The sequence below is a fragment of the Garra rufa genome, chromosome 22 (genome assembly GCF_049309525.1).
Source record: "Garra rufa chromosome 22, GarRuf1.0, whole genome shotgun sequence".
Lineage (NCBI taxonomy): Eukaryota > Metazoa > Chordata > Actinopteri > Cypriniformes > Cyprinidae > Garra > Garra rufa.
Window position 1 is genome coordinate 9,906,222 of NC_133382.1, and position 27,508 is coordinate 9,933,729.

General features: G+C 40.2%; 1 protein-coding gene across 2 annotated transcripts in view; it reads right to left on the reverse strand.

Moving 5' to 3' along the window:
* Positions 1–27,508, reverse strand: part of jmjd1cb (jumonji domain containing 1Cb) — a 177,696-nt gene that overhangs the window by 18,071 nt on the left and 132,117 nt on the right. For both annotated transcript variants that reach the window (XM_073828556.1, XM_073828557.1), the window contains 13 exons: positions 17,592–17,697; positions 13,607–13,731; positions 12,488–12,631; positions 12,069–12,110; positions 11,404–11,668; positions 7,953–9,598; positions 7,195–7,367; positions 4,607–6,759; positions 3,763–3,964; positions 3,221–3,435; positions 2,866–3,018; positions 950–1,039; positions 701–828 (listed from right to left, as the gene is read on the reverse strand). In XM_073828556.1, the coding sequence (XP_073684657.1) occupies positions 701–828; positions 950–1,039; positions 2,866–3,018; positions 3,221–3,435; positions 3,763–3,964; positions 4,607–6,759; positions 7,195–7,367; positions 7,953–9,598; positions 11,404–11,668; positions 12,069–12,110; positions 12,488–12,631; positions 13,607–13,731; positions 17,592–17,697 (5,442 nt within the window). The remainder of the gene's footprint in view (positions 1–700; positions 829–949; positions 1,040–2,865; positions 3,019–3,220; positions 3,436–3,762; positions 3,965–4,606; positions 6,760–7,194; positions 7,368–7,952; positions 9,599–11,403; positions 11,669–12,068; positions 12,111–12,487; positions 12,632–13,606; positions 13,732–17,591; positions 17,698–27,508) is intronic.

Consider the following 27,508-nt stretch of genomic DNA (forward strand, 5'->3'; position numbering starts at 1 on the left):
TTAATTTGTGGCAACAGTTTAACTTAGAATATCGATAATTTTTAATATCTATATTTTTTCATGTGTAGGTTTCCACAAGTTTATGTTTAAAACTAGAAAAAATATCTGCCAATGGGGTCAAAAAACAAAAACTAAACTTATTTTCCATTTGAATTGAGTATGTCTTGATTTAAGCATTGGAAAATTAGACAAAAAATTCTACGTAAGAAAATATGTGACCATGGACCACAAAACCAGTCATAAGGTTAAATTTGACAAAACTGAGATTTATACGTCACATGAAATTTCAATAAATAAGCTTTCTATTGATGTATGGTTTGTTAGGATAGGACAATATTTGACCGAGATACATCTATTTGAAAATCAGGAATCTGAGGGTGCAAAAAAATCTAAATACTGAGAAAATCACCTATAAAGTTGTCCAAATTAGGTTCTTAACAATGCATTTTACAAATCAAAAATTACATTTTGATATATTTACAGTAAGAATTTTATTTTAAAAAAAATTCATGGAACATGATCTTTACTTAATTTCCTAATGATTTTTGGCATAAATTAAAAATCTAAAATTTTGACCCATGATATGTATTTTTGGCTATTGCTACAAATATACCTCAGCGACTTAAGACTGGTTTTGTGGTCCAGGGTCACATATGTCATCCACCCTTACTAAAGTCTGCTCAATGACACTTTCACATACCTGGGAGACGCCATTGGTGGACGGCAGCTTGTTGTACAGAGTGTTCTGTTTCCAAGCACATGAGCAGTGTGATTTAATGCTGTACTTCTCCCTGAGCATGTGCATAGCGTTCACCAAGTCTGTAAGAACTAAAACACAGACAAAACAAACCAGTCAAAAGATACAGTCGTCTCTTTCTCTACTTCCAGCCAAAGGCGTAACTACAAGCAATCTGGGATCATTCCAGAGTGAAAGTGTCTCTTTCCGTACCATTTCCTGGAATGATCTGTGTTGGCATCAGGTGCTTGTGATCATGAGGCTGTCCCTTGACACACTTCAACCAGGCATACAGCTCTTTGTCTGCAAAATAAGAAAATGTGGATTACTCACAGAGGCTGAGAGTGACAACACACAGAGAAGGGCGCTGTCGCTGGCCCGTTTTCCCGTACAGGAGTCATGGTGTTTATGCTTCAAAGTAAATAAGGAGCTCTGAGCGTTGTAAGGAAAGATACACAGATGTGATTCAGCAGACACTTCTAGAGCTGTTTTTTTTTTTATGCCCTGCGGCAGAATTCAAGCCTAAAGAAGACAGGTAGAGCTACTGCAGGAAGGGGAGACTTAAATGAGGAGAACACAGGAAAGGAAGAAACAGAGACAGAGGCACATCTCAAACCCCAGGGATAACTAAGCCAGACAGTCCTAAAACAACTGCCACAACCTACAGCACACACAAGCCATTCAAGCTAAACTAAAGAGAAAGCTATACACTTATTTCTGCTAGGGTTATTAAAAAAACTTTAAACAAAATTTAAATAAACAAAAAATACTTAATACTTAATAATACAATTTTTTTGTTTTTATGATATTTCTGTTACTTTTTACTTGTATTTTTACCTTCTATCTAAATAAAAAAATACACTGTGTTTTTGTTAAATAATGCTAATGATTTTAATAATTCTTACAAAAAATCTATTAGAACAATTATTTCTGTTAATAGAAAAAAAATAATGATCAGTAAGTTAACAAATTAACAAGTAACCAAGAAGCTATAAATAAAACAATATATGAAAACTACAAAAAACCCAATTGTGCTCTTTTTGTTTTTTTGAGTGTTTGGGATTTTTTTTCCTATGTTGTATGGAAGCCAGTTTCTACCACTGAATAAAAAACAAAAAGACAATTGCGACTTCAGAATTGTGATATTAACTCGTGATGGTGATGTGTTTATATCTTAATAACTCACTCCCAATTGAGTTATAACTCTTTTATAACTCTATTGGGAGTTAAGTCAAAATTGTGAGATATAAAGAGAATATCTGAGAATATATCAGTATTTTTTCTCTCAAAATTGGACTTTATAACTCCCAATCGTGAGTTTATATGTCACAATTCTGTCAAAAAAAGTCAGAATTGCGAGATAAAAACATACAATTACGAGTTTTTTTTAAATCTCAGTTCTGACTTTATTTTTTGCACATGTGAGTTTATCACAATTCTGAGAAAAAAGTCTGAATTTTGACTTAAAGGAACACTCCACTTTTTTTGGAAATAGGCTCATTCTCCAACTCCCCCCGAGTTAATAAGTTGAGTTTTACCATTTTGAAATCCATTCAGCCGTTCTCCTGTTCTGGCGATATCACTTTTAGCATAGCTTAGCATAGATCATTGAATCCTATTAGACCAGTAGCATCAGTAGAATGAGCCTATTTCCAAAAAAAGTGGAGTGTTCCTTTAATACCTCGCAGAATTGCAACTATTTCTCAGAATTATGACTATTGTAGTTTATATCTCACAATTGTGACTTTATAACATGCAATTGCGAGTTTGTATAACACAATTCTGAGAAAAATTAGATTACCATTTTTTCTTTTTTATTTAATGTCAGAAACGTGCTTCCATAATGTTGTGTGATTTTCAGAGTGTTCAGAGTGTTTTTTGAAAGAACAGCTTCACATTCCACAACACTCACTCCTGAGACAAAGAACACCAAAATCTGACAGCTTTGGGTCACTACTGTTAAAAAATGTAAAACACATATAAATAAACCAAAAGATTTTCCCCTCACATTTCAAACATATGGGGCATTTTTCCAGTCCTGTTAGGGTTTTTAAGCCTACCGCACATCAACAGAAAGAGTGTACAAGCACAGTCAGTGTTCAAAGGTGAATATGAAAATGACGACTGACCTTTGGAGCTCTTCCTCTCCTTGGCCTTGTAACAGTCCAAACACACCACAAATCCACATTTTTGGCAGACCCAGTGAATGTTAAACAATGTGGCTTCACATGCGTCGCAGCTCTCTCTCACTCCGCGCACTGCTCTCTTCCAGGCGATTTTGGCTGCAGAGCAAAGCAAACAGGAGAAGGATGAAACGGAATGAAATGGACATACACAGAGCTCACTCACTTTTTTTCATTTTCCTTTCTCACTCTCTATTCAGACTGACAGACTGCTGTAAATATAATGGAACACTGGTAACAATGTTTTAGGAGTATGACACACATAAAAAAAATTGGTTTTCCATAGAGCAATGTAGCTCACCATCTTTCTTTATCCATGTAGTTGCTGTATTTTCAGTCATAACCAATTGACAGAATTTGTCTCCAATGTAGCTAAGAATGTATTTGGAGGTCTCCATGTCCAGGTTGTTTTCTTCATAACCCTCTGGGGCCCAGAGACTAAGCGCCTCTTCATCATATTGATCAGGAGAGGAGAAGCCATCAATCCGAATCACTCCATTCTTACTGTATGAGAGGCTAGAGATGAGAAGGAAAGAAAATGCGCAATTAGAGTGTATTTCCTTCCCTAAGAGCAACATAATGTACCAACACAATGAGAGACCATGTAATACACATTTTGCAACACAGTTTTGTCAGTTCTTAAACCTAGAAACAACCTTCTACTGTTTTTCTTGGCATGTTTTATATTTTGTATTGTCTATACATTGTTTATTTCTACTGTATTATAGTGTTTGACTATTTCTGCTCCAGCAAAAACCTCCCTATTTAATAAACTACACAAATATTTTTTTTAACGTGTAGCCTGATGAGTGCAATGCAAACATGTTCCCCGTTTATACTCACCGGCGAAAGTGGTAGAAGCGGCAGAAGACGGGTGAATGGGTAGACTCCTCTCCTTTCTTGGTGCGTACGGAGCGGCACTCCCTGCACTTCTGCAAATTGGGCCCAATTTCAGAACACGAGTCGTCCTGCAGGAAGGACTCACCCGTCTGCTTTAGCTTCTTTACCTTCCTCCAGTCCTTCAGTACTGACCGGGGAATGCCATCTATAAACGCAGATTACACACAATTACTTCATCTATTAGGAAACATATTGCATAAAAACACATTTATTAAACTTTAACTGAATTATTATTAAGTATTAGCCTGACCCAGATATATCAAGTCTGAGAGGCAGAGGTGATGAGACGTGTGCAGGCTTTGAAGAGTTAATGTTTATGTTGAAACCACAAGCAATCACAACATTTATGAAACCTGACAGTTGTGACCTACTGTACTGTTACAGTGACCTACAGCTTTAGAAGCTATGCAATTACAAAGAGGCACCATTTTGCTACACAGCAATCATCAGAAAGTGCTAATAAAAGCCCAAGTGCTCTTGGAGATGTTTTCCACATAAATGTGTGCATTCTAGTTGAAGCCATTTGCACAGCTGCCGTCCAGATGTTCACCAAACACACCTCGCTCTCTTTCTCACACACTGCAAACCTTCCAATAACCCCAAAGTTCAAGTCAACATGAAACAGCCATTCACAACCCATTTTACTTGTGAAATGTTTACTCTGTTTAATCTGAGTGAAACTAAATGTTCAATAAGTACTTGATTTTATTCATCGGGAAATGATTGAATGGTAAAAAATGGACTGCAGTGGATTAACCTCTTTTGATGTAAACTGTGGTGCACTTACTGGTACTGGCCAGCTTGAGTTTGGTTTTTTCCTTGGCACTCCGGAAAATACCATTTGGCTTCACCTCTTCCTCCTCCTTCTCATTGTCTCCCTTCCTTTTCTGCATGTCGTTCTGCTTCTTTTTGTAAGTGGGCTTGGGTTGTCTTTTAGTCCTTTGTTCCAGCTTGCTCTCACTAGAGTCTGAGTCATCACCGCTCTCCGAGCCAGATTCGTATGGGCGCTTTGGGGTACGACGAGTCTTTCTGTCCTCCTGGGACAGCTTGTCCTCTTGTCCTTTGCTGTCCTTGCCCAGATCCACATCACTAGATGCGGGGGCGATCAGGTTGACGGAGCATGGTTTAATTAGCTCAGAAATGGCATTTGCGCCTTTTTCAGATTTGTTTGTGTTTTTGTCCTCCTCTGAGTGTCGCGTGAGCCAGGCTTTCTTGAGCTTGTGATAGTTAGACTGGCACACCTGCGCTGGCTGTCCATTGGGCACCAGGCTGGCTTTGCTGGCAGGATTGCAGGGCGTAGAATTATCCTGGACGATGGTGGGCGAGTCCTGAGAGGATCTGACGCTACCGCTTTCACTCTCTGAGGCGCTACTGGAGCCACGAGACTGAGCTGCGGCCAGAGCTGCTTTGGCCTTCTTCAGGTGAACAAAGTTCCTTGAGTAGGCCTGTGTGGGGCCAGCGGAGCCAGCCTGAGGCAGCGCGCTAGGTGAGGTGGTTCTTGAACCTCCCTCCTGCGAGTCGACAACAGTGGGAGGGCGGCTTTTGGAAGCAGAGCTTTCCAGTCTGCTACTACCACTAGTGCCAGAGATGGAGAATGACAGATCTGCTCCATTGTGGCTCTGCGTGCTAAACGTGCCGCTGGCAGCGACAATGGCTTCATTAGTCCTAGTGTTGCACACAGAATTGGCCACAACTGCCACTGAGCTGGGAATGACACCCGGTGACGCTCTAATCAAGTTTTTGTTGTACTGATCACTGGGATCCTCCAAATTCGTGTTTGGTAGGATGACTCTCCCAGATTCCCTACTCTCTGCCACTTTCAGGCAGTCTGCCTGAGTGCGGCCAGCAAACAATCTGCTACCGAGTTGCTCTTTGGGTGCCGTCTTGGGACCTGGCGAGCCGTCATATTTTATGCAAGTAGAAGGGCGGACAATAACAGATGCCATGGCTGCCTGTGGCTTCCCTTGGCTATTCTCTGAATGCCAGGCCACTTTCTCGTGGCTCTTTGCTTCCCCGCCAGACCGGCAGGATTCGGCCGAGCCCAGCTCGGCTCCGCTTTTCTCGTCCCTGAGCTCTGGGAGCAGGGTGGGCGGCTTCTGCTGTTCTGACACCTTCCCCGCTGAGCTGACGGGCTGGATGGGGGTGAGCGTAGGTGGAGAAAGGCGACCATAGGCACCTTCCTTGCGGTCAAGCGCCTGCTGGGTGGGCGGGTGAAATACCGGCGCTCTACGCAAGGCTGGCATGCCTTTGGGCTGACTGGAGGGAGAGATAGCCGGACTGCAGCGTTCACTGACCGTCACCACTGAGGTACTGAGTGAGTGCATGGGTGCTTGTTGACTGAGCTGTTCGGTGATCTTGCCCACCAGTCCCTCTCCCTCCGGCTGGTGCTTAATGAGAGGGGGAGGCTTGGACAAAGACTTGGTGTGACTAGAGTTGTACGAACCCAAGCACAAGGGGCTAGGGGCTGCGGGTGCCTTGTCAAAGTACGGATTAAGATCTTTGGATTGAAAAAGTCGTGGTGGCTCGTTTACAACACTATTTGACAGAGTGGTGAAGTAGTTGGTTTGAGGGAGGGACTGAGATACAGCATGTTTGTACTTGTACAGATCAGCCACAGAGTGCTCCGCCTCTTTTTCGTGGCTTTTGGGCTGGGATGAAATCCGAGGGTAAGACTCACGCTCGGTCTCTCCGGCACGGATCTTAGCAGCCATTTCAATGCTTTCTAGAAGGATGCGGCGGTTTTCTTCCTTATACTTGCTGCTACGGTCCGGCCCCTCCTGAGGCATGCGTGGTGGCAGTTGCTGCTTGCTGTGGGGGGACTCCATGTAGAGACGGTGCAGCTCCTTGTTGGTAGGTGTCCGACTGCGGTCCGGCTCTTGCTTCAGGTGGGCATTGGCCACGCTTCGCATAGTGTCCACAAACACATTCTTCTCCTGATCTCTGAAGAAATTATACAAAAAAAATCTGTTAGTGTGATGGATTCTTACCAGATAATTTATTTTAAATTACTAATTCTAAACTGGTGATCTACAAACCATTGAGTATTTTGAGGTTTCTATTTAATAGATACAGTACTACCAATATTTGTTCTAGGGTTAGTGTTACAGTATGTTCCTTCTCAGATATTAGGTAACTGCACTGGGGGTGGTTCAAATGAGTACAGACATTCAGCGGCCTATAATAGAATAGTTTAATTATGCACACAGTCACTGAATGAGCGTACAGTGCTTCTATCACATGGCATTTGTTCCACCTCGGGTCACAAGGTATTTAACAGCTAGCCGCAATTCCAGGCACTGTAGGACTGTGGGAATGGATTAACCATGTGTGTTAATGACAGACAGACAGAGATAGACACAAGTGTGTGCGGCTCACTCCTTGTGGAGTTCTCCAGGGGTTTTGGAGAGCGGCGGGCTGGAGTGTGAGCTGATCTTGATGGGTCGATGAGGATCTGCGCTGGCTGGTCTACCCGGGACATGGCTCAAAATTCCCATGCTGTCTGCTGAGGTTACAGGGGTGGACTGGTGCAGCCAGGGGCTGGAAGTGTTCTGCATGGCACACACACACACAAACAAAAAGGTCATAATGCACTCAAGGCAACACACACTTCTTTCTCACACAAACTGTGCATAAGAATGACTGTCTCTCATTCTGCGATATTTTCCGACTCTCTCACAGATGCTTATAATGAACAACGTGAAAAAGTGATTCCAGTTGAGTTAAATTATCTTGGATTATTCTGGGCTAACAGAAATACAGGAAGTCTGCAGGAAGGGCAACTGCTGTATTATTTTCTGTGCTAACAAACCCTTCATGCCACTGATGCTGTCAACAGTTCCTCAAATTAGTTTGATTGAATTACTGCAAGCATAAAAAGCTTGGATATGTGTTCAGACATGACACAGCACATATATGCATGTGCTCACACACATAATGCTTTACTGCTGTAGGGTAGGATGTTTGAAGCTAAGTTTAAAACAAAAAAATCCCTGTCAGAAGCAAGTGAGAGGTCGAGTAAACCCTCCTCTAAGGGATCTCCTCACAACAAACTTAGTTGAACAATGTGCATTTCAATTATATATCTATACATTTTAACAACCAGAGATAGTAAACAGACAGGCGCACACACATACCCTCCGTAAGCTGGAGTCTGAATTTACAGCATTTTCCGGATGTACCCACTTGTACCCAGATGGGTAGGAGTGGGTACCGTTTGGATATTGCCAGATGATGGGGTAGAGGCCGAGCTGGTTATACGAGGCACCTCCATGCGTCTGGGCCAGCAGGGATGGGGGTGGCTGGTGCTGGAGAAACTGCTGCTGCTGGTGGGAATGGTGGTGGGCCAAAGCCAAGTGCGTAAGACCAGGAGAGTCCAGCCGGGAATGGCTGCCCAGAAGAGAGGCTGGTGGAATTGTGGGCATTACGGTGGACAGAAGGTGTGGGTGATGCACAGAGTGGCTCATGGAGGAAGAAGGAAGGAGGTGGGACGGGTGATGCGAGCTGGGCGTGAGACACGTAGCGTGAGAAGAACCATGTAGTGGATGAAGGTGTGGATGCAGATAAGCCACGTGGTTGCTATCTGATTCAGGACGCACCAACGCAGGGTCCCTGTACACCGTAAAATGCTCGTTTTTGTCGACAACAAGCGGGCTTTTAGTTGAATCGGATGGCCCCCCTCGGGCTGGCACAGGCTTAAAACTGGAGCGGGGTACATCTGGCTCAGGTTTGAGTGGCAAGCGGCCTGTCGTAGTTGGGTTTTCAGGGTGGCGCGGTTTATGTTTAGACACCTCAGGAGATGTATTTGGTTTAGGCTTGGAGGATTCATGAACGCTGTGGGTTTTTGACTTTATGATGTCAGGTGAAGGATTGCACTTGGGCTTGAGAATGTCAGGGGATGAGTTGGACTTAGGTTTGGGCAAGTCAGGGGAAGGACTGAGTTTATGGGTTTTCCTGATCTCCTCGGTTAGCGAGGCATTTTTAATAACCATAGATGTGTACTGCTGCTGGAGCTTTCCTCTCTCGCCCAGGGCTGCTGACTCACTCACTGATGTCACCGGCCTTATGACCTCAGAGTGGGCGAATTCGATTTTCCCGCCTCCGCCATCCGGCCTCCTGGACTCCGAGTGGGAGGCGTTTAGCACCAAATGTCTGGATTCGGGTACGTAAGCATCGCAATTCTGTGATGCCAGCAGGGCCGATACGGCTTCAGAGTTCTCTCCGGAACTCGGCCGCGTGTTTGCATCCTCCGTGATATCAATTACGCACTTGGGCGTGTGCGTCCGAGGTGTTCCTATGCCATAATGGTCCTTGGGAAGGGTTTTCACAGTGCTTTTCATCTCGACAATGCAGCTTTGGACCTCTGTCGGTGCAGAGGCTTGGTTTGGCGTACAGGAGGCCGGAGGAGGAAGCGGAGATCTACTTTCTACCGACCGCTCGCTCTCTGCCACCTGAGCCACCTCCACGGCCACCGGCTTGCTGCTTTTATCCTGCACCTCATCCCAGGGAGATAGCCTGTTTATTACGGTCAACTCATCCACAGGCTTGGATCCCTGGGACTTCTCCTCCTCATCTGGAACTTTAGAAGTGCTCTTGCATTTGAGCTCATTCTCTGAACTGTGCTCCGATGAGGAGTCTATGCTCCGCTTATTAGAGTTCTCAGAGTCGCTGCTCTCAGAGAGGTCAGACGTCTCTGTTTTCAGCCGCTTGAGACCGCTCTTCTTGTCCTCTTCATCTGCTTTCCTCCTCTTGTTTGTCTGCTTGCTTTTGTTTTTAGAAGCATCTAGAAAAAAAGAGACAAATTCTGTCAGGAAGAACTTTTAACACAGACACAAACGTGCCACCAGCAAACAATTCTATCCACGCTGAGTGCTCAAGAAACTCAATCCAATTGATTATTCAAGCACGGATCAGGATGATGTCATTTCGTACTTAGGTTAAAGGCTGATTGAATCTTAAGTGCTGCATTAGAAGTGTGATGGATGGGACTCTGGTAGAATTTATGCACACTTAAAATGTCCATTTCACTGCAGTGGCTGCACTCACCTCATCTCTCTAAGACCCAACACCCTGACAAACACTGTACTGCAGGAATTATGATGGAAGGATCTAAATGATCTTTTAGCAGACGGTGATCCGGCCAAAAAGCTTGCACTGAACCTATCCACTAGAAGGTTTCGTCAACTTAAATATATAGCACTAGACCGTGCCAAACATAATAGCCTCTGTATAACATGAAAGCCATAATAGGGGGAAATCCAATCAATCGAAGAGATTCATTATGTTTTAATTCCTCAGAGTGGGGTGCTGCAATTACAGTTTCATTTCCCATCAAATTCCAAACATGACTGAAGCAAAGCAATTCAGGGATAGACCTTTAGTCTTTTAAGCATTATTTATGAAGTAATACAAAAATTTGCTATATTTCTTGTGTTTAGAAAAAGTAATGAGATGGGTAGGAGAAGACGGGAGCAACTGTAATATTTTTTCCAATTTTTCATCATGACTCACAGACTTACCCTACAACCTTGAGTGTTATAAACACAAATGCACACAGCTGAGGTCAAAAGTTTACATACACCTTGCAGAAATCTGTAAAATGTTAATTATTTTACCAAAATAAGAGGAATCATACAAAATACCTGACCTGAATAAGATATTTCACTTAGAGGTATGTCCACAAGAGGAAATAAGTTGAATTTATAAAATTGACCGTTCAAAATTTTACTTAAACTTGATTCTTAACGTGTTGTTACCTGAATGATCCACAGCTGTGTTTTTTTGTTTAGTGATAGTTTTTCACGAGTCCCTTGTTTGTCCTGAACAGTTAAAATGCCCGCTGTTCTTCAGAAAAATCCTACAGGTCCTACAAATTCTTTGGTTTTTCAGCATTTTTGCAAATTTGAACCCTTTCCAACAATGACTGTATGATTTTGAGATCACACTAAGAACAACTGAGGGACTCATTTGCAACTATTACAGAAGGTTCAAACGCTCACTGATGCTCCAGAAAGAAAAATGATGCATTAGGAGCCGGGGGTGTAAACTTTTGAACAGACTGAAAGATTTTCTTATTTTGCCTAAATATAAATATTTTTTCATTAGGTACTGCCCTTCAGAAGCTACAGCAGATACTTACATGCTTCCCAGAAGACAAAATAAGTTAAATTTGTAATATTTGCATATCCCTCAGTTGTCCTCAGTGTGAAAAGATGGATCTTATAATCACACAGTCATTGTTGGAAAATGTTCTAATACATAAAATGCTGAAAAACCAAAGAATTTGTGGGAACTGAAGGATTTTTCTGAAGAACAGCGGGCAGCTTAACTGTTCAGGACAAACAATGAACTCATGAACAACTATCACTAGGCCAAAGAAACACTTTTTTTTTTTTACTGTGGACTGTATGTAAACATCTTTTTATGTGAAATATCTTAATCATGTCAGTACTAAACTAAACAAAAAAATTTTTGTGAGCATTTTGTATGATCACCGCAAAGTGTATGTAAACTTTTGACCTCAACTTCAAGTAAAAGCACCATAAAGATATTTACATTATAATCATCTCACAACAAACAGTGTTTTACCTTTTCCTCCACTTTCTGATTTTTCATCTTTGATCTTCTCATCATCTGGAACGCTGCTGTCAGAGCCTTTCCGACGTGAAGATCGCGAGCCGCGCTGTTGACCTGGTGAGGACTGCTGCTGCTGGTGTTGCTGAGATACCTGCTGCTGAGCATGCTGGGATTGTTGCTGCTGCTGCTGCTGAGCCTGAGAGGCCTGTTTAGGGGTGGAGCCAGATGAATTCATCACGGGTCTGGGGCTATTGGCCTGGGCACGTGTGTAATGACCCTAAAAAAAAAACACACAAAAGGGCGCACAAACAGCAAACACAAGCATGAGAGAGCTTGTAATGGATTTAAAAAGAAAACACTTCCTTGCCAGCAACAACTGCACTACACACGTCTGTAAAAACTGGTTACAGAGCTAGGCTTAAAGAAGAGTTCCTATGGCTCTGAAAAAAGCTTTCCAACCCTACATCTAAAAATATTTTTACAAATCCCAAATCTATTTAATCCATGCAAGCACAGTGCGTGAAACTATTCGGGGTAAGTATTTATTGGAAAATTAGCACTAGTAGTACAACTAGTAGTACTTAGTAATAATGCTAAATAATTATAAAAGACAGGGATATGCAGGTGGCATAAAAGCAGCTCTAAATCTATGGAGAGAGGGAGGTGCGGCCTGGTACCTGAGAGATCCCTGTAGAGCCGCTTGGTCTCCCTCCTGTGGTCTGCTTGCATATCCCCAATTAATGTTTAAAACAGGAAAACAGAGAAGAAAAACAAACAAAAAACAAGGTGGAACAGAGAAGTCTTGTTAATGATGAAGAAGGGAGCAATGATATGTGTTTCTACAAGGCTCTAGGTTTCTAAAAAAAAAGACTGTAAAAAAGCACATAGGAACTTTACTTCAAAGCTAGCTACAGACACCACATCCAGTAACAAGCACAAACAGACACTGGGACAGACATGCACAAGACAGAAATACGAGTTGGCATATAACATTGAACATAACGTTGATCCAGGGAGGCAGGTGCGCTGATCATCTAGCAACAAATGCACATATAGGCATGTGAGATATGTGTGTGCTCTGGTAGGTTACACTCACATGGGCAGTGTTGCTGTTCTGGCTAGAGCGAGACCTGCGTCGTGACGTGATACCGATGTTTTCTCCTTTTAATAAAGAATGGACCACATCATCCAGAAAGGTCATCTGTACCATGGAGGGGTCAACGTTCTGAGGCTCTAGTACCTGTACACAGAATCAGAAGACATTTTTTGTTTGTTTTAAACAAATTAACCACAAAAGGCCCACAGTAAAATCACGACAAATCAACATAGACCACCACTCAAAAGATACAATTTTTTATATTTTTTAAAGTAGTCTCTTTTGCTTACCAAGCCTGCATTTATTTGATCCAAAATACAACAAAAGCAGTAACATTGTGAAATATTTTTACTATTTAAAATAACCGCTTTCTATTTGAATATATTTTAAAATGTAATTTATTTCTGTGATCAAAGCTATTTTTTTCCAGCATCATTACTCCAGTCTTCAGTGTCACATGATCCTTCATAAATCATTCTAATATGTTGATTTGCTGATTTTTTTATTATTATTATTATCATCATCAATATTTAAAACAGTTGAGTACATTTTTTGTTAAGTTTCTATGACGAATAGAAAGATCTAAAGATTAGCATTTATCTGAAACAAAAAGCTTTTGTAACTTTATACACTATATCATAGAAAGCTGTTTTGGGGAAAGAAATTACAGAAATTAATGCTTCTGTTTAGCAACAAAAGCAATGATAAAGGCATATCAGAGAAAATTTCTACTCAGCTGTTTTCAACATAATAATAATAATAATAAAAGTTTTTCAAGCTGCAAATCAGAATACTAGAATGATTTCTGAAGGATCATGTGACTGGAGTAATGATGCAAAAATTCAGCTTTGAAATCACAGGAATAAATTACATTTTAAAATATATTAAAATAGAAATCTGTTATTTTAATAGTAATTAATCATTTTAATAAAAATCTAAATTTTACCGTTTTTGCTGTACTTTGGTCGAATATAAACATTAAAAATCTTACTGTCCAAAATTATTTGTGACTGGTAGTGTATTAATTTTAAGTTTTATGATAAATATTATTATAAGCATTAATGTTGATTGTGGATTTGTTAAAAAAAGTTTCATTTGTGCATAAAAGGTCTCAGATACCTGGTCATTCATGACAACCATAGTGCGGCTGAAGAGATCGTGGTGGGTGATGATGCCCGTGAACCACTGGGTGGCTGAGTCCTGTCTGTAAACTCGTACACGGTAGCCATTCAATGAATAGGGACCTAAAGATATCAAGAACCAAAGACCATTTCAAAAACTCACATCCAATAAAACCATAAGCAGCATTATTAACAGGCTAAGACACAATGTAGAGTGCCATATCAAATTTTTAGGGATGTAACAATATCAAAATCTCACAATACGATAATATCGCAATATGAAGTCTAATGCACTTTGAGAGTTCAAAATTAAGAAGTCCAACATGTTCTTAGCTAAAAAAAAAGTTAGTAAATAGATTTTTTATTTGTGGTATACTGTCTCAGTCTAAATTCTCACTGGTGTTTTAGGAAGCCAAACAAATGAGACTATATTAATAATAATAAAAACAATGACAGCAGGGATGGAAATTAACTTTTTTGTCCACCGGCCAGTGTACCAGCCACTAAATGTTTTTACCAGCCACTTTATGTTTTTAACCGACAATGTGTAGCTGCATGTGAAAATTAATCCTACAAGATCTACTATACTTGAGCAGTTTATTTAATCTCAAGTCTCAATAAAATACTGACATTTTCGCAGAATTTTTCTATCATGATACAGAGCTATCTTCACAACTACACAACTTATAGCCCACATACTATAATAGCCTAGATATTTTATGTAGCCTAATTTGCGCGCATTGGGAAGTCGCTCTCTAAACGCAGGGTATTAAAGTTGCTTTTGAATGCGTGTGCGCGTTTTACTTTTGGTTTCGTTTTTACTATAGCGCGAAACTCTCGGCAGCGTAGAGCGTGCATTCTAAAATACAAGAGATTACTTAACAAAACCATTTGGGTGGACACCAACGGGATTTTGAAAAGCGTGTCCCCAGTGGAAATTACGCTGCTGCGTGAGTGGAACTCTGCCGCCGAGTTATCATCTGATGTGAATGAATGTCGTGTTGTACAGTATATTGAGAAAGACGCGCCATGAATTGCATCTGACAGAATGTGCGCTGTAGCACGAAATACAATATATTTCTTCAAAAGCAGATTGTAAAGATATTTTAACAGACCTCTTAACGCCTGTGATGTATCGCCACATTTTTTTGAAGGTGTGCCTCCGCTAAAAGTGTCCGCCGTCTTCTTCTTTTTCTTCGTGTGTTTTAACGGCAGTTCGCAACCAACGTTAAGGTGCATTACCGCCTCACGCCGTCCGGTTGAAGTATGTTATTTTTATTTACCCGCCACGGTGGCCAGTGGGTGAAGCGAGTTTACCCGCCACAACACAAAATCACCCGCATTTGGCTGGTGGCGGGTGCTAATTTCCATCCCTGAATGACAGTAATAGCCATTTATTGTAAAACAATTGCACTGTAAAATAAATGAAAATGAATATTTAATAGGCATTTTATTTTTGCTTTACACTTCAGTAGGGAAATTACAATACTTCCTTCCTAATTTCTACACTTGAAATAGATGTTTTGGAATTTGGACTGTAGTAATGTTACCCATTTAAACCACTAGCTCTCAGCAATTCATACTGCACTTTTAAGCTTTTATTTTGACAGAAATGACAGTAGAGCTTTTATTTTGAAGGAAAATTTCAGCTTCTGTGCAGTCTCACTACAAATCTAGTGAAGTTCACTGCAATCATTCACTGTGGAACAGAGCTGTTCTGAGGTGTGGAAAACACAGGATCACGAGATGATTGTCTGAATGAATTGCACGCTTCGCTTTGAAACAATCAGCAAAAACAGACTTGATGAAGGGATTAAGTCATATTGTGCTTTCGGTTTTAGTTCATTTGGCAGATACTCTGCCAAAGCATAATATTTTAAAACACAGCTTTAAAAACTTATGTTAGAAGAAGCCTGGAAGGCCTATCGTTGCATAACATCATGTGACCATGATAATATCGAGATACAATATTTTGCTATCGCGATATCATGATATTGATAATATTGTTACATCCCAACAAATTTAGCATTAAGTTTATTTAAAGAGAGCATGCAGTACTTTTTATAGCTCAACAGCACTTGGTCACTGTTTACAGTGTGAGCATACAATGTGAGCATTCTGCAAAGCTTTCCTTTTGTTCATTCTGGGTGAACTTTACCTCAGGGAATGACACATCAATCCTTGTATCTGTGATATGCTGTTAGCCGCAGCGAACGCTGGCAGGTGTCCAAACTGACTGGAGCTCATTAGTGCAGGGCAGGTCATTCCCATTAATTACTCCTGAACACAGCGCTCATATGCCCTGCTAGAACAGCTAACCCTTGACTGTCCTTGTGCCTACAACAACCCAAAATGCATCTCCCTTACACACGTTTGCACATGCACATAAAGCAAGGGGCGACGTCTGTATAAAACCACAGACGGTTTATTTTTTTTCCTTTTTGTTCTCTGTTTCCCCACCAAAACCTTTGGCTTTGAGATACTTTCCATTCTGCCCTTGTCAACTGCCAAGTTCAACAATTATCACTAATTGTGGGCCTGGAATTTCGTTATGGACTTTGTAAACAAGACCTTCTGCCAAGACCTCAACAACACCCTCTGCCTAAACCAGCCAGGTACAGCGAGCAGTCTGCCATTTTTACAAAACACATCAGGTTTTGTTGCTGTTCTTTTTTTCTTTTTCTGCACTCATTTTACTTCCGTACTGTCACAGATTTCCAAGAGAAAAGGAAGGGACTTTTCTGTTTTTGATCCTAGAAACTGGGCATTGGGAATGAATGTTGGAACTGAATGTGAGTTGGCAGTCGGTTTGGGAAAAAACTACTCTCGCCCTTAAACACTCTGACCAGGAAATGGAGGCTGAAGGTCAAGCCGACATCACAATGGTAACTTTTCTTTTTTAAAGGATTAGTTCACTTCCAGAAGATGTTCATGTCTTTCTTTCTTCAGTTGAAAAAAAAATAAGGTTTTGAAAAAACATTATTTTTCTCCATATAGTGGACTTCAATGGGACACAACGGGTTGAACGTCCAAATTGCAGTTTCAATGCAGCTTCAAAGGGCTCTACACGACCCCAGTCGAGGAATAAGGGGCTTATCTAGCTAAACATTAGGTCATTTTCTAAAAAAATATATTTTTAACATTTACTTTTTAACCACAAATGTTCGTTTTGCACCAGAGCAACCTCACACATTACGTAGTCACATTGGAAAGGTCATGTTTGCTTTGTATACCAGTGTTTACAAAGCAAACATGCAAAAAAGTCAAACGCCCTTTACAAAAAATTGTAAAACAACGATGTTGGACGATTTTGAAGTTGGAGGAGAAAATAAGAGGTTTTTTTTCGCCCTTTCTTACCTTTTTATTTCCTACATGATTACGTAATGTGTCAAGTCGCGCATGTGCATCGCAGAGCTAATGCAAGACAAGCATTTGTGGTTAAAAAGTATATCTATTTCTTGGCTGGGATCGTGTAGAGTCATTTGAAGCTGCACTGAAACTGCAATTTGGATGTTCAACCCGTTGGCTCCCATTAAAGTCCCCTATATAGAGAAAAATCCTGGAATATTTTCCTCAAAAACCTTAATTCCTTTTCAACTGAAGAAAGAAAGACATGAACATCTTGGATGACGTAAGGGTTAGGGAATTATTAGGAAACTTTTAATCTGGAAGTGAACTAATAATTTAAAATCTACCGTTATTTGCCATTATTGCCATAACCATTATTACCATTATATACATAAACATTAGCACTACAGCTGACAATGGCAACGTTTTTGTAGGTGAATCATAATTTAATCTCACATGTCATAACCTAAGATCACGTCAAGCAAGTAAAAAGAGTAATTTTTAAGCTAATGTTGACTTTTCAACACAAAAAGCATGATGCTGCATGAGCATTACTGATGCTGTGTCATCTAAATAGCACACGATTTAGAAAAAAACATTTTTTTTAGTTGCAACTGAGTAAATGACCACCTTACCTTGCATAAAAATTTCCTGAACTTTTTGGTCTTTCACCCACGCTTTCACTTCTTCATGGAGATGTGGATAGTCCCTAAAAACAGGACTTAAACTGTCCACCTCATCCTGCAGGAAACAAACAAGAAAATTAAACGTTAACATAAAATTCCAAAATAACAAGGACACAATGCAAAGTCATATCAGTGTTGGAGGTCATAATAAACCCCAATCCCTAACAACCTAGAGTTTCAAGAGGGTGAAAAAATGGCAAATTCACCATGTTAACCAGCATAAAGCTCCTTGGTTTGAAAGTGACCTTTGTGTGAGTGATGCTACTAACAACGTACATATTTTACCTGAGTAATTTCACCCAAATTTTGCAAATGTGACCATTATACTGTAAGTACAAATTTCTCTTCAGATCAGTCGTAAATCTGAGATTAACCTTAAATCTAGCATTTTACAGTGACAACCACTCCTAAGCAAAGTTCCTGATTTGAGGTGTTGAGGTTTGTGGAACTAACGGTGCAGGGCAAGATATACCACAAAGCTCTACACGTTGGGTTAGTGGTTTACACAAACCCCCAGTAGCAATAGGCTTAGCAATCAGCACTAAAACGTTTCCAGTCATAGAGAGATTTGAACAATCTGATGAAGGCCAGTGACCCACAGAATCTGAAACAAGCACAGGAAAGCTCTCACACCTCCTCATGCACGGCAACCCTACATTTCCGCTTCGCAGGAGCCTAGCAGTTAAGCAGATGTGTATGTGTGTGTGTGTGTGTGTGTGTGTGTGTGTGTCAGGGTCTGGCAGGGTGAGAGGGATATCCGCCCTGCACTTCCATTAATTGTTGATGGTGATGAGGAGTGGAGAGAGGGTGGGGGGCTGACAGGAGCTCCAGTTATTTACACAATCACACAGCAGGTCTGATGAACACATGAACTGAGCCCTGGAAATACCCCGCTGATGACACACACACACACACACACACACACATATATATACACACACACAGTGTAAACAAAATCCCACACCGCAGCCATGTGATTGCTGGATAGAGTAAATGACACACATCTCAGATCAGAAACACAAGTACTTCAATAGAGCCTTTGAATTTTATTTTTAGTCCATTTGTAATTGTTGCACCAAAAACATTCCAAATTGTTAATAAACATTTTTTCCTCTCAATCTTTGACCATAAGGCTATGGTCATATCAGCATAATTTCAGTGAAATTTTACAGGCTAACAGGTCCACTGTCTATCATCAGTAGTGTAGCGATGTACAAAGGACAGCCCACACAAGTCACTTTAAAACTAAGCAGCTTTCTGTTGGTCAGTTCATCTAATTCACAGGACAAACATGAACATGAGCGCAATCTATGTGGAGAAATCATTCACCCTCATGTGAAATTCCAGATCACTTGGATTCCTATTGAAGTGACTGGATTTTGCTGTAAAAAATTTACTAAACGGTAAATGTGACTGAATCTTACGAATTAAACCAGGGTCATTCCGTGTCAAATCAACCAAATTTCAAAAACTTCCCCAGCTCAAATTTTTGATTTTGCTAGTATTTTTTTCTGAAGAAAGATAGACATATATAGAGATGAAAGTCAAAATATTAAATGTCATGGATGAATATTTACTGCTAGTAATCTAGGCAATGGCAATTTTCACTTGTGACTCAGAACCAAATTACAGTGGGTTAAAATTGACTTCAGAAAGATGGCAGGATCATAGTGTTATTTCTGTACAGAGATTGGTAGGTCTGTTAGTATAATCTGTTGATTTTAGCAATCTTTGTTCCATTATGTACCAATGGTGTCCATTCAAAAATGGTGAAACAGCACTTTTGCTGGAACATGTAACATGCCTGTAACTTAAGGAGTATTAAAGATATCTTAATGCCCAATTAAATATTGGGCCTTAACACACTTTCCTTTTGGCATCTTCATTTTTAAGGCCCTATATGGTTCGGTTCCAGAGATATTGGAATTTTAATATGGCTCCAGGAGTAAATCGCTAAAATCGTCAAAAACCATATTTGGGTCAGTTTGCAACAACATGATACGTCTTTTGTTTTAAAGAGAATGTCTGAAGAACAAATACTGTTAACAAGAAATGTATCTTGTTTGCTTCTGTCAAAACTACTGCATTGAATATACCTGTCTGAGTGCCATAAACATTCTTTTTTTAATGTTTGCATGCCTATAACTTAAGAAGTATTAAAGATATTGCAATATGATTGTAGATTCTAGTTGTTAATACACTTTTCTTTTGGAATTGTAATTTTCAAGGCCCTACATCATTTAGTCCCAGAGATATAGGGATCTCAATGAGGCTCCATGTCCAGATTGTTGAATATTACCCATATTTCAGTGGTCGAAAAGTGCTGTTTTCTCATTTTTGAATAATCACCATTGGCACATAATATAACAAAGATTACTAAAGTCAACAGATTTTACTAACAGACCTACCAATCTCTCTGTAAAAATAACATTATGATGTTGCCATCTTTCTGAAGTCATTTTAATCCCCTCTAATTTGGCTCTGAATCTCAAGTGAAAATTGGCATTTTAAGCCCCCCTCTACAAAATAGTGAATTACTCAGTAAATATTCATCCATGACATTTAATATTTTTTGCATTCATCAGTATACATGTCTAACTTTCTCACGAAAAAATACTAGCTACTCTGTTTGCATTGACTTGGAATGACTCACCAGCAATATCTGATAGCACTGTTCCTTTAAGATTTTTTTTTTAACGCTAATTTCTGTTCAGCAGGGCATGTCAATATCGGTAAATAAAGATATGTAGATACTGGTGGTCAAATGTTAATGTGCTCAAAGTTGTAATGTAATATCCCTGATGTTTTCATTTTTTTGTCTTTTGTTGTAAAATATGCCATCTATAATGTTTTGTGCTCATAACAATGTCAGATCAGATTAGTAGTGGAACTAGCAAAAGTAAGCCAATGAAGTAACATCTTTGCATCTGATTACATGCAGTTTGAGAACTGAGAGGTGCTGTGGTTTGTCGTATAAAGACAGTGTTGCATGGCCAGTGTGCCTAATCCTTGGCGAAAGTAAACCGTCATATCCTCCTTTCCCTAGTGACAACCATCGCATTACTCACACACACATACACACGCCTTTATTCCAGTTTCTATTTTAAAACGAGAGCATTCCAGGAAACGTGATTTATTTACTGGTCTGCAGGTTAAACGGGGCACTTTCTCTCTTGGTGGCGTCCAAGAACAGAAGCCCGTTGGTTTCCCCAAAGCTCTTCTACCTAGTGACAGAAAGCAAAGCATCTAAATAAAACGAATAATATTCCATACCAAAGTGCATCCTACCAGAGCAATGCACGCTTCCAGGAATGCAAAGCTGCTCAGCATCAAACAAATGACGAATGTTGTGAATAAGGACAATGAAATTTAAATTGCCGAGAGAGACATGATCTCATTCCTACAGTCTGGTCGAGCACCTTCAGCAGGACTTCAGCTGTAATCTCATCTTCTCCTCCTCCTCCTCCTCTGCGCACACACACCCTCGTGAAGGACGGAGCAGATGCACTTTTCTTTCCATCCCCCACCTCATTCTGCACCGGGCTGCCATCCATCACTTTAACAGCAATATGTTCCAGGATTTTCCACATGGCGCTGCGGTGGAAGACACTGCAAAAGCAGGGTGGTGCTCGGCACTGGGGGAATAGGAAAGTGCTTCCAGATCCAAACTCTGACCCAGATAAAAACAGCTTCCTTCCCCTTTCTTGCTCTCCGTCCAGCGGCCTGGAGCCTGGGAACAAGGCTGGGCGTGGTGCTCGCACTCTTTCTCTAGCCTGTCTCTGTGTTCCCGAAAAACAGCCTTACGCCGTCCAACAGCTGCTCAGAAGTGTTCCGTACTGTTCCCTGGCTCTCCGAAGGAATCACGTTTCAGAGACATCTTGTTCAGATTGTCCATGTGACATGCTTCATTCATATTTGTTGTCCTAGACAGGCGTAAGCCACAGAATTGTGTCTGCCACTGAATAAATAGCGCTTTTCACCACGGTTCGGTGCCGTGCAGATCCGTAAGAACTTGCTATAGGGTGCTGCCCGTAAAATGACACAGTGCTTCCTAATTAGGTCCAGAAAACATGTCTGTGCACCATCTGTGTTTGTTGACGAGCTGATGCTGATCAGATGAGACTGAGGCTTCACATAGAGACATAGGTGGTACAAATACAGCTATAAAATGTTTCCTCCCATTTTGCAATTACATTTGACAGCTATAGCTAGATAACCAATGTCAGCTGCCATGCATTCTGCATGAATGATAACAATCAAGCCTGTGATCATTTGCCATGACTTTTATAAGACAATCCATCAATCCCTGGTTATTAATAGGCATGGCTTAATATAAAAATGATTTTTTACTCTTACTGAAATATGTAGCAGAAAACCTATGAAAAGACATTTACATTTAAAAAATGAACATTGTTTTATACATATTTTGGGCTATGGAGGGCGCCATTATTTTAATAACGTGAACCTGTTGTTATTTCTACCGCAACAACTCTGAAAATAAAATACTGATTCAATGCCACATTGTGCAGCTTTTGTGCAACAAGAGAGGTGATGTAAGTTTTTACTACATTTTTTCTAGAAATAAGAAGAAAAGAATGGAAAGATGCCTGTGGACAAATATATATCTTCCTAAAGACCCACGTCTTTGTTCTCTCCACTTTAGCCCTGATGCCTTTGAGGCATTTAGTAGACCACAGCTACTGAAAGAGCTGACAAACGGCAGAGACAAGAAACGCTAGATGCCATCCTGACCAGTGTTGTTTTCGTCAACGATGACGAAATCATTTCGTTGACGCCACTTTTTTTCATGACGATAACGAGACGATGACGAGATAAAAATGGCTCTTTGATGACTAAAACATGACGAGACGTGTGTGAGTTTTCGTTGACGAGAAGAGAATAGACGAAAATGTTAGTGGGTGGTCTGTCAGATGTTTAAAATGCATGACATTTATGCTTATTGTGCATGCCAATTAAAACCTAAAAAGTATCTGCCGCTGCATTCTATCCTTGCACAACGTGCTCAACACGTCAAATTGTTGTCACTCAGACAGACACACGACTAATCATGATGGCGGCAGTTTGCACACAGGGTGGTCGCAAACGGCAAGAGGACCTATGAGTGTATTTCAAATATAACCCAGCAGATAATAAAACAGAGTGTATTGTGAAAGAAGACGAAGACAAATGTGGCCACAAAGTAGGCGGAAAAAATACGACCAACCTTAAGCGGCACCTGAAGGAGTTAAGTTACAAGTGCTGTTAACATATCATATACAGGGCTCGAAATTGCGGACGTTTTGGTCGCATATGCTCCCAAAATTTAATCTGCGCGACCTCAAAATGTATTTGGGAGCATATGTGCGAGTGCTAGAAATTGTTGTGGTGCGACTTGGTTTCATTTCTTTACAAAACTTTCGCTAGCCTAACTACTGTACAGACTGCTGTGAGCTGATACAGTGACAGGTTCGCCGTTCTCTCTTTTGATTGTGGACAATTAAAAGGTCTCCACAATCTGCTTTGAAGAAATCTGTATATTTTTGCTACAGCGTACTTTGTCAGATACAATTCTGGCGCCTCCGTCTCAATATACTGTACAACGCGGCATACATTCACATCAAATGATAACTCAGCGAAACTCACGCAGGGGCGTAATTTCCACTGGGGACACGCTTTTCAAAATCCCGTTGGTGACCTCCTACTTTCAAATGGTTTTGTTAAAGTAATATCTTGTATTGTAGAATGCACGCTCCGCGCCGTCGAGAGTTTCGCGCGATCGTTAAAACGAAACCAAAAGTAAAACGCGCATTCAAAAGCAATTTTAATACCCCACGTTTAGAGAGCGACTTCCCAATGCGCGCAAATTAGGCTACATAAAATATCTAGGCTGTTATTAGTATGTGGTCTATAATAAGTTGTGTAGTGTCTATAGCTCTGTATCACGCTTGAAAAATTCGGTCTCTATTTGCACTTGGAATATTGAAAGAGTAGCCTACTTTGATCATGCCTGCATTTATTGTCTATACACGACGAAAGAAGTGCCATTTATTTTTTGTTGTTTATACTGTAGATTGTTTAAAAATGCAGTGGTTGCCTCTAATTTAAATGGCTCTACATATAGTAGAGAAAATAAACATTTTGTTCATGTACTCATATAAGTACTCATATTTACTCATATAAATATATTAAAAAGGCTTTCAGAATTAGCCCATTTGCTTATAAAACATCTGCAATCAGAATTGGCCATGAAGAATCAAGTTTGGCACATTACTAAAAAGAAATTAGGTGCTCCTAAATTTTTTTTGGTGCTCCTAACTTTTCGAAATTGGGAGCACCAGTGCTACCAAGTAAAAAAGTTAATTTCGAGCGCTGATATAGCCTACACATAACGTTACAGTGTTATTCGACAATCGGCTTGTGAGTAATTTCATAGTAAGCTTAAAAAATATTAAGTTTTCCACATACTCCTGGCGCAAATGGGCTGCTAGCTTCAGGTTAAAGTTAGCTTGTGTTGGGCTAATGTCAATTCATTATGTGTGTGTTACTTTAGCAGCATGTTTAGCCATGTTTACATTCGTTGACGTTATGGTCATCTCTTTGTGTGTTTATGTTCTGTCAGCACGTAACTTGTAACTTGTAATGAACATTGATTCCACTGTTACCACTTTATCTCTGTGTAATACACAATCCTTAGATCAGAAAGTATTTGCAGTTGGGTGGAAACCTTTTGTGTCTAAAACCATTCCTTCATAATTGTAATTATTGGTGAAAATAGTTGATCCGGAAGCTCACAATGTGTTGAACTATAGATCTGCTATTTTCACAACTTATAAGTGACACTACCCAACAGCAAAATACTTACTGACCTACATTAATTTGGTGACCCATCATAACATTTGGTTTAAGCCTACGCTTATATTCATTGCCAGTATTGCAAGCTCTTTCCATTATTTCCCATTATTTACTCACCCTCCAGGCATCCTAGGTATATATGACTTCCTTCTTTCCGACAAATGCAATCAGAGTTATATGAAAAATTGTTCTGGCTCTCCCAAGCTTTATTATGACAATAGGTGGGTGTTTCTCTTGGCGCATCCATCCATAATAAAAAGTTGTGCATACAGCTGTGAGTCTTGTGAAAACCAACGTTTGTTTACAGGAACAAAGAAAAACCAGTCTCTTCTTGGCTTATATTGAAATGCTCCGACATTTTTCTTCATAGATCCTCATTTTGTACTTTCTTATTCATGACCGTTCATGTTTTGTTCAATACGTTGTGGGCTGCTGCGCATCCGTGTTCGTCATGTTTGAGTGACGCGTGCACAACAAATACGTAATCGCTTCCAATCCATATAGCTAGATTAAAGTGATTATTATGTTTTAAATATGGATATTTTTCTTACACAAGTGCATCGGTTTGCTACAGGAGGCCTTTATTCAAGCCCCGGAGTCATGTGAGACTTTTTATTATGGATGGATGTACTTTATAGGACTTATTCGGGACTGATGAAGAGAAACACCCACCGCCATGATAAAGCTTAGGAGAGCCAGAACAATTTTTAACATAACTCCAATTGCATCCATCTGAAATAAGGAAGTCATATACACCTAGCATGCCTGGAGGGTGAGTAAATAATGGGCTAATTTTCATCTTTGGGTGCTAACCCTTAGTTTAAACCATATGTGTCATAATACCCAGGGTTCCGTTTAAAGTTTACAAGCTTGATTTATGTACAGAAATCATTTGCCTTCATGTGAAATTTCAGATTGAGTGGACTTTTGTTTCTCAATGTTAAGTGGGTTTCTCTTTTTCCTAAACAACCTTGACAGGACCATTTTTGTTCTGCAGTGGCATACTCAATAGCTCCTCCCAAAGTAAAATTCTATTGGTACAAAATCATGGACCACAATACTGTGTAATAAACACTACATTTATTCAGTACTCTTCACTTTCACTGAAACATTTTGGCGCAGGAAACGTGTTTAGATTCAACTTAACCACAAATAACCACAAGCAATCAATAAAACCACATGTAAAACTCCAACGTTGTCAGAAAAACAGGTTTAAATTGAAGACGTATGTGACGTTATAAAAAAAACGGTCTCTAATGTGCCAAATTCAAATCAATATCTAGTCTAGTCATCATAGAGGGCGCAGCTCAGGCTGTTACTGTACGTCAGTGAAATTAACAATGTGTTCATTAAGAATGAATGAAGTCCCATTACCGTCCCGCTCCACATGACTGAGTGCTCCTATTAGCATTCCTCTGCTTCCTTCACTTGTCTCTCTCCGTCGCTCTTTTCCTCTGTCTTTGTGCACATAAAGGGCAGACGTGTTCCTGATCTGTCCCTTTCTGAAGAGCACAGCTCTTGCATTAATGCCGTCCTGTCCTCTAAAGATTCACGACCCGAGTCCAGAGCACGTGTCAAGGTGAGACAGGCCAAATTTACAGAACCACGTCTAACAAAAAGGCCCGTCCACATATGCAATCTATTAAAAATTTTAAACAATCATCTCGTACTGATGTATAGGCCCTTCTAGTTCCATATGTTTTAGGACAGGAAATTGAGTACATTAATAGGTACTTTGTAAAACGTTCAAGACACACACCTCATTACTCTGTCTGGCACAAAGGACGCTGTTTGAAATCGCAAACACGATTTTCTAGAGATAATGATACCGCACATCTAGGTGCATGTGAGGATGGACCAATGTTAAAAAAAGTATGTTGTTCGGATGGGAGATGGAAAAGGGAACATGCAGGCGGAGTGTTGCCATGGCAGTGGGCAGCGTGGGGAGCTGACACAATACTTGCATCAGTCAGAGGTGTAAACAGCGAATGGGCGCACAGAGACAGGATGTTCCTTCCAGCGCTCTACAAATGCTTTTCACAGAAATGACGCATTCAGAGGATGATTCATAGTGCAGAAAGCTGGAATGACATGAAGAAAGACACCATAATAACGCTATTATAGCATTAATGGTGACGTCTCATAACATCGGCGTAAATATCAGCGCAATTAACCGCCATTGCGGTGGGAAAACGCACAGAAACAGCTAGCGGCACGTAAAAGCTTTTGTTGAGGAGCAGACGACGTGTGCGCTCCTGTTGCTATGGCAATACTACATACGTGATGTGTGTGAAAAAAGCTTGTTGCTGGGGTAATACAAGTGTGTGTGCGCCGATTGTGTCTTTCATATGGGTTTGTGTCATTTCGAGCGGTGTGTTGTTGAGGGGAAATTTATTAAGAGCAGTTATAGTGAGTAATTCTATATGTTGTGGAATAAACCATGTGGTCTTGTGTATAAATACGCAGGCTAAAACGCTGAAAGTGTGTAAGTGCAAGGGGGAGGGTGGCTGAGCCGTGTGTATGTGTGTGATATATGGTTGTTCAATAAAACAGAGTACGCCAGTGTGATGTATGCTCTTTTTTGTTGAATAGCACCCGTGAATGCAATTTCACACAAATGTTAGAGCATTATCGGGTGGTGGAATATTGTGATGTGCAGCAGAGAAGAGAAAAATCACTGGCATCTATGCATGCTTTATGCTAATAGGTGACCCTGGACCACAAAACCAGCCATAAGGGTCTTTTTATTTTAAATGAATAGATAACGTTTCCACTGGTGTATGGTTTGTTAGGATAGGATGATATTTGGTTGAGATGCAACTATTTGAAAACCTAGAATCTGAGGGTGCAAAAAAAATCTAAATATTGAGAAAAACCTTTAAAATTGTCCAAGTGAAGTTCTTAGCAATGCATATTTTAATATATATATATATATATATATATATATATATATATATATATATATATATATATATATATATACGTTTTTAATATATATTGACAGTAGGAAATTT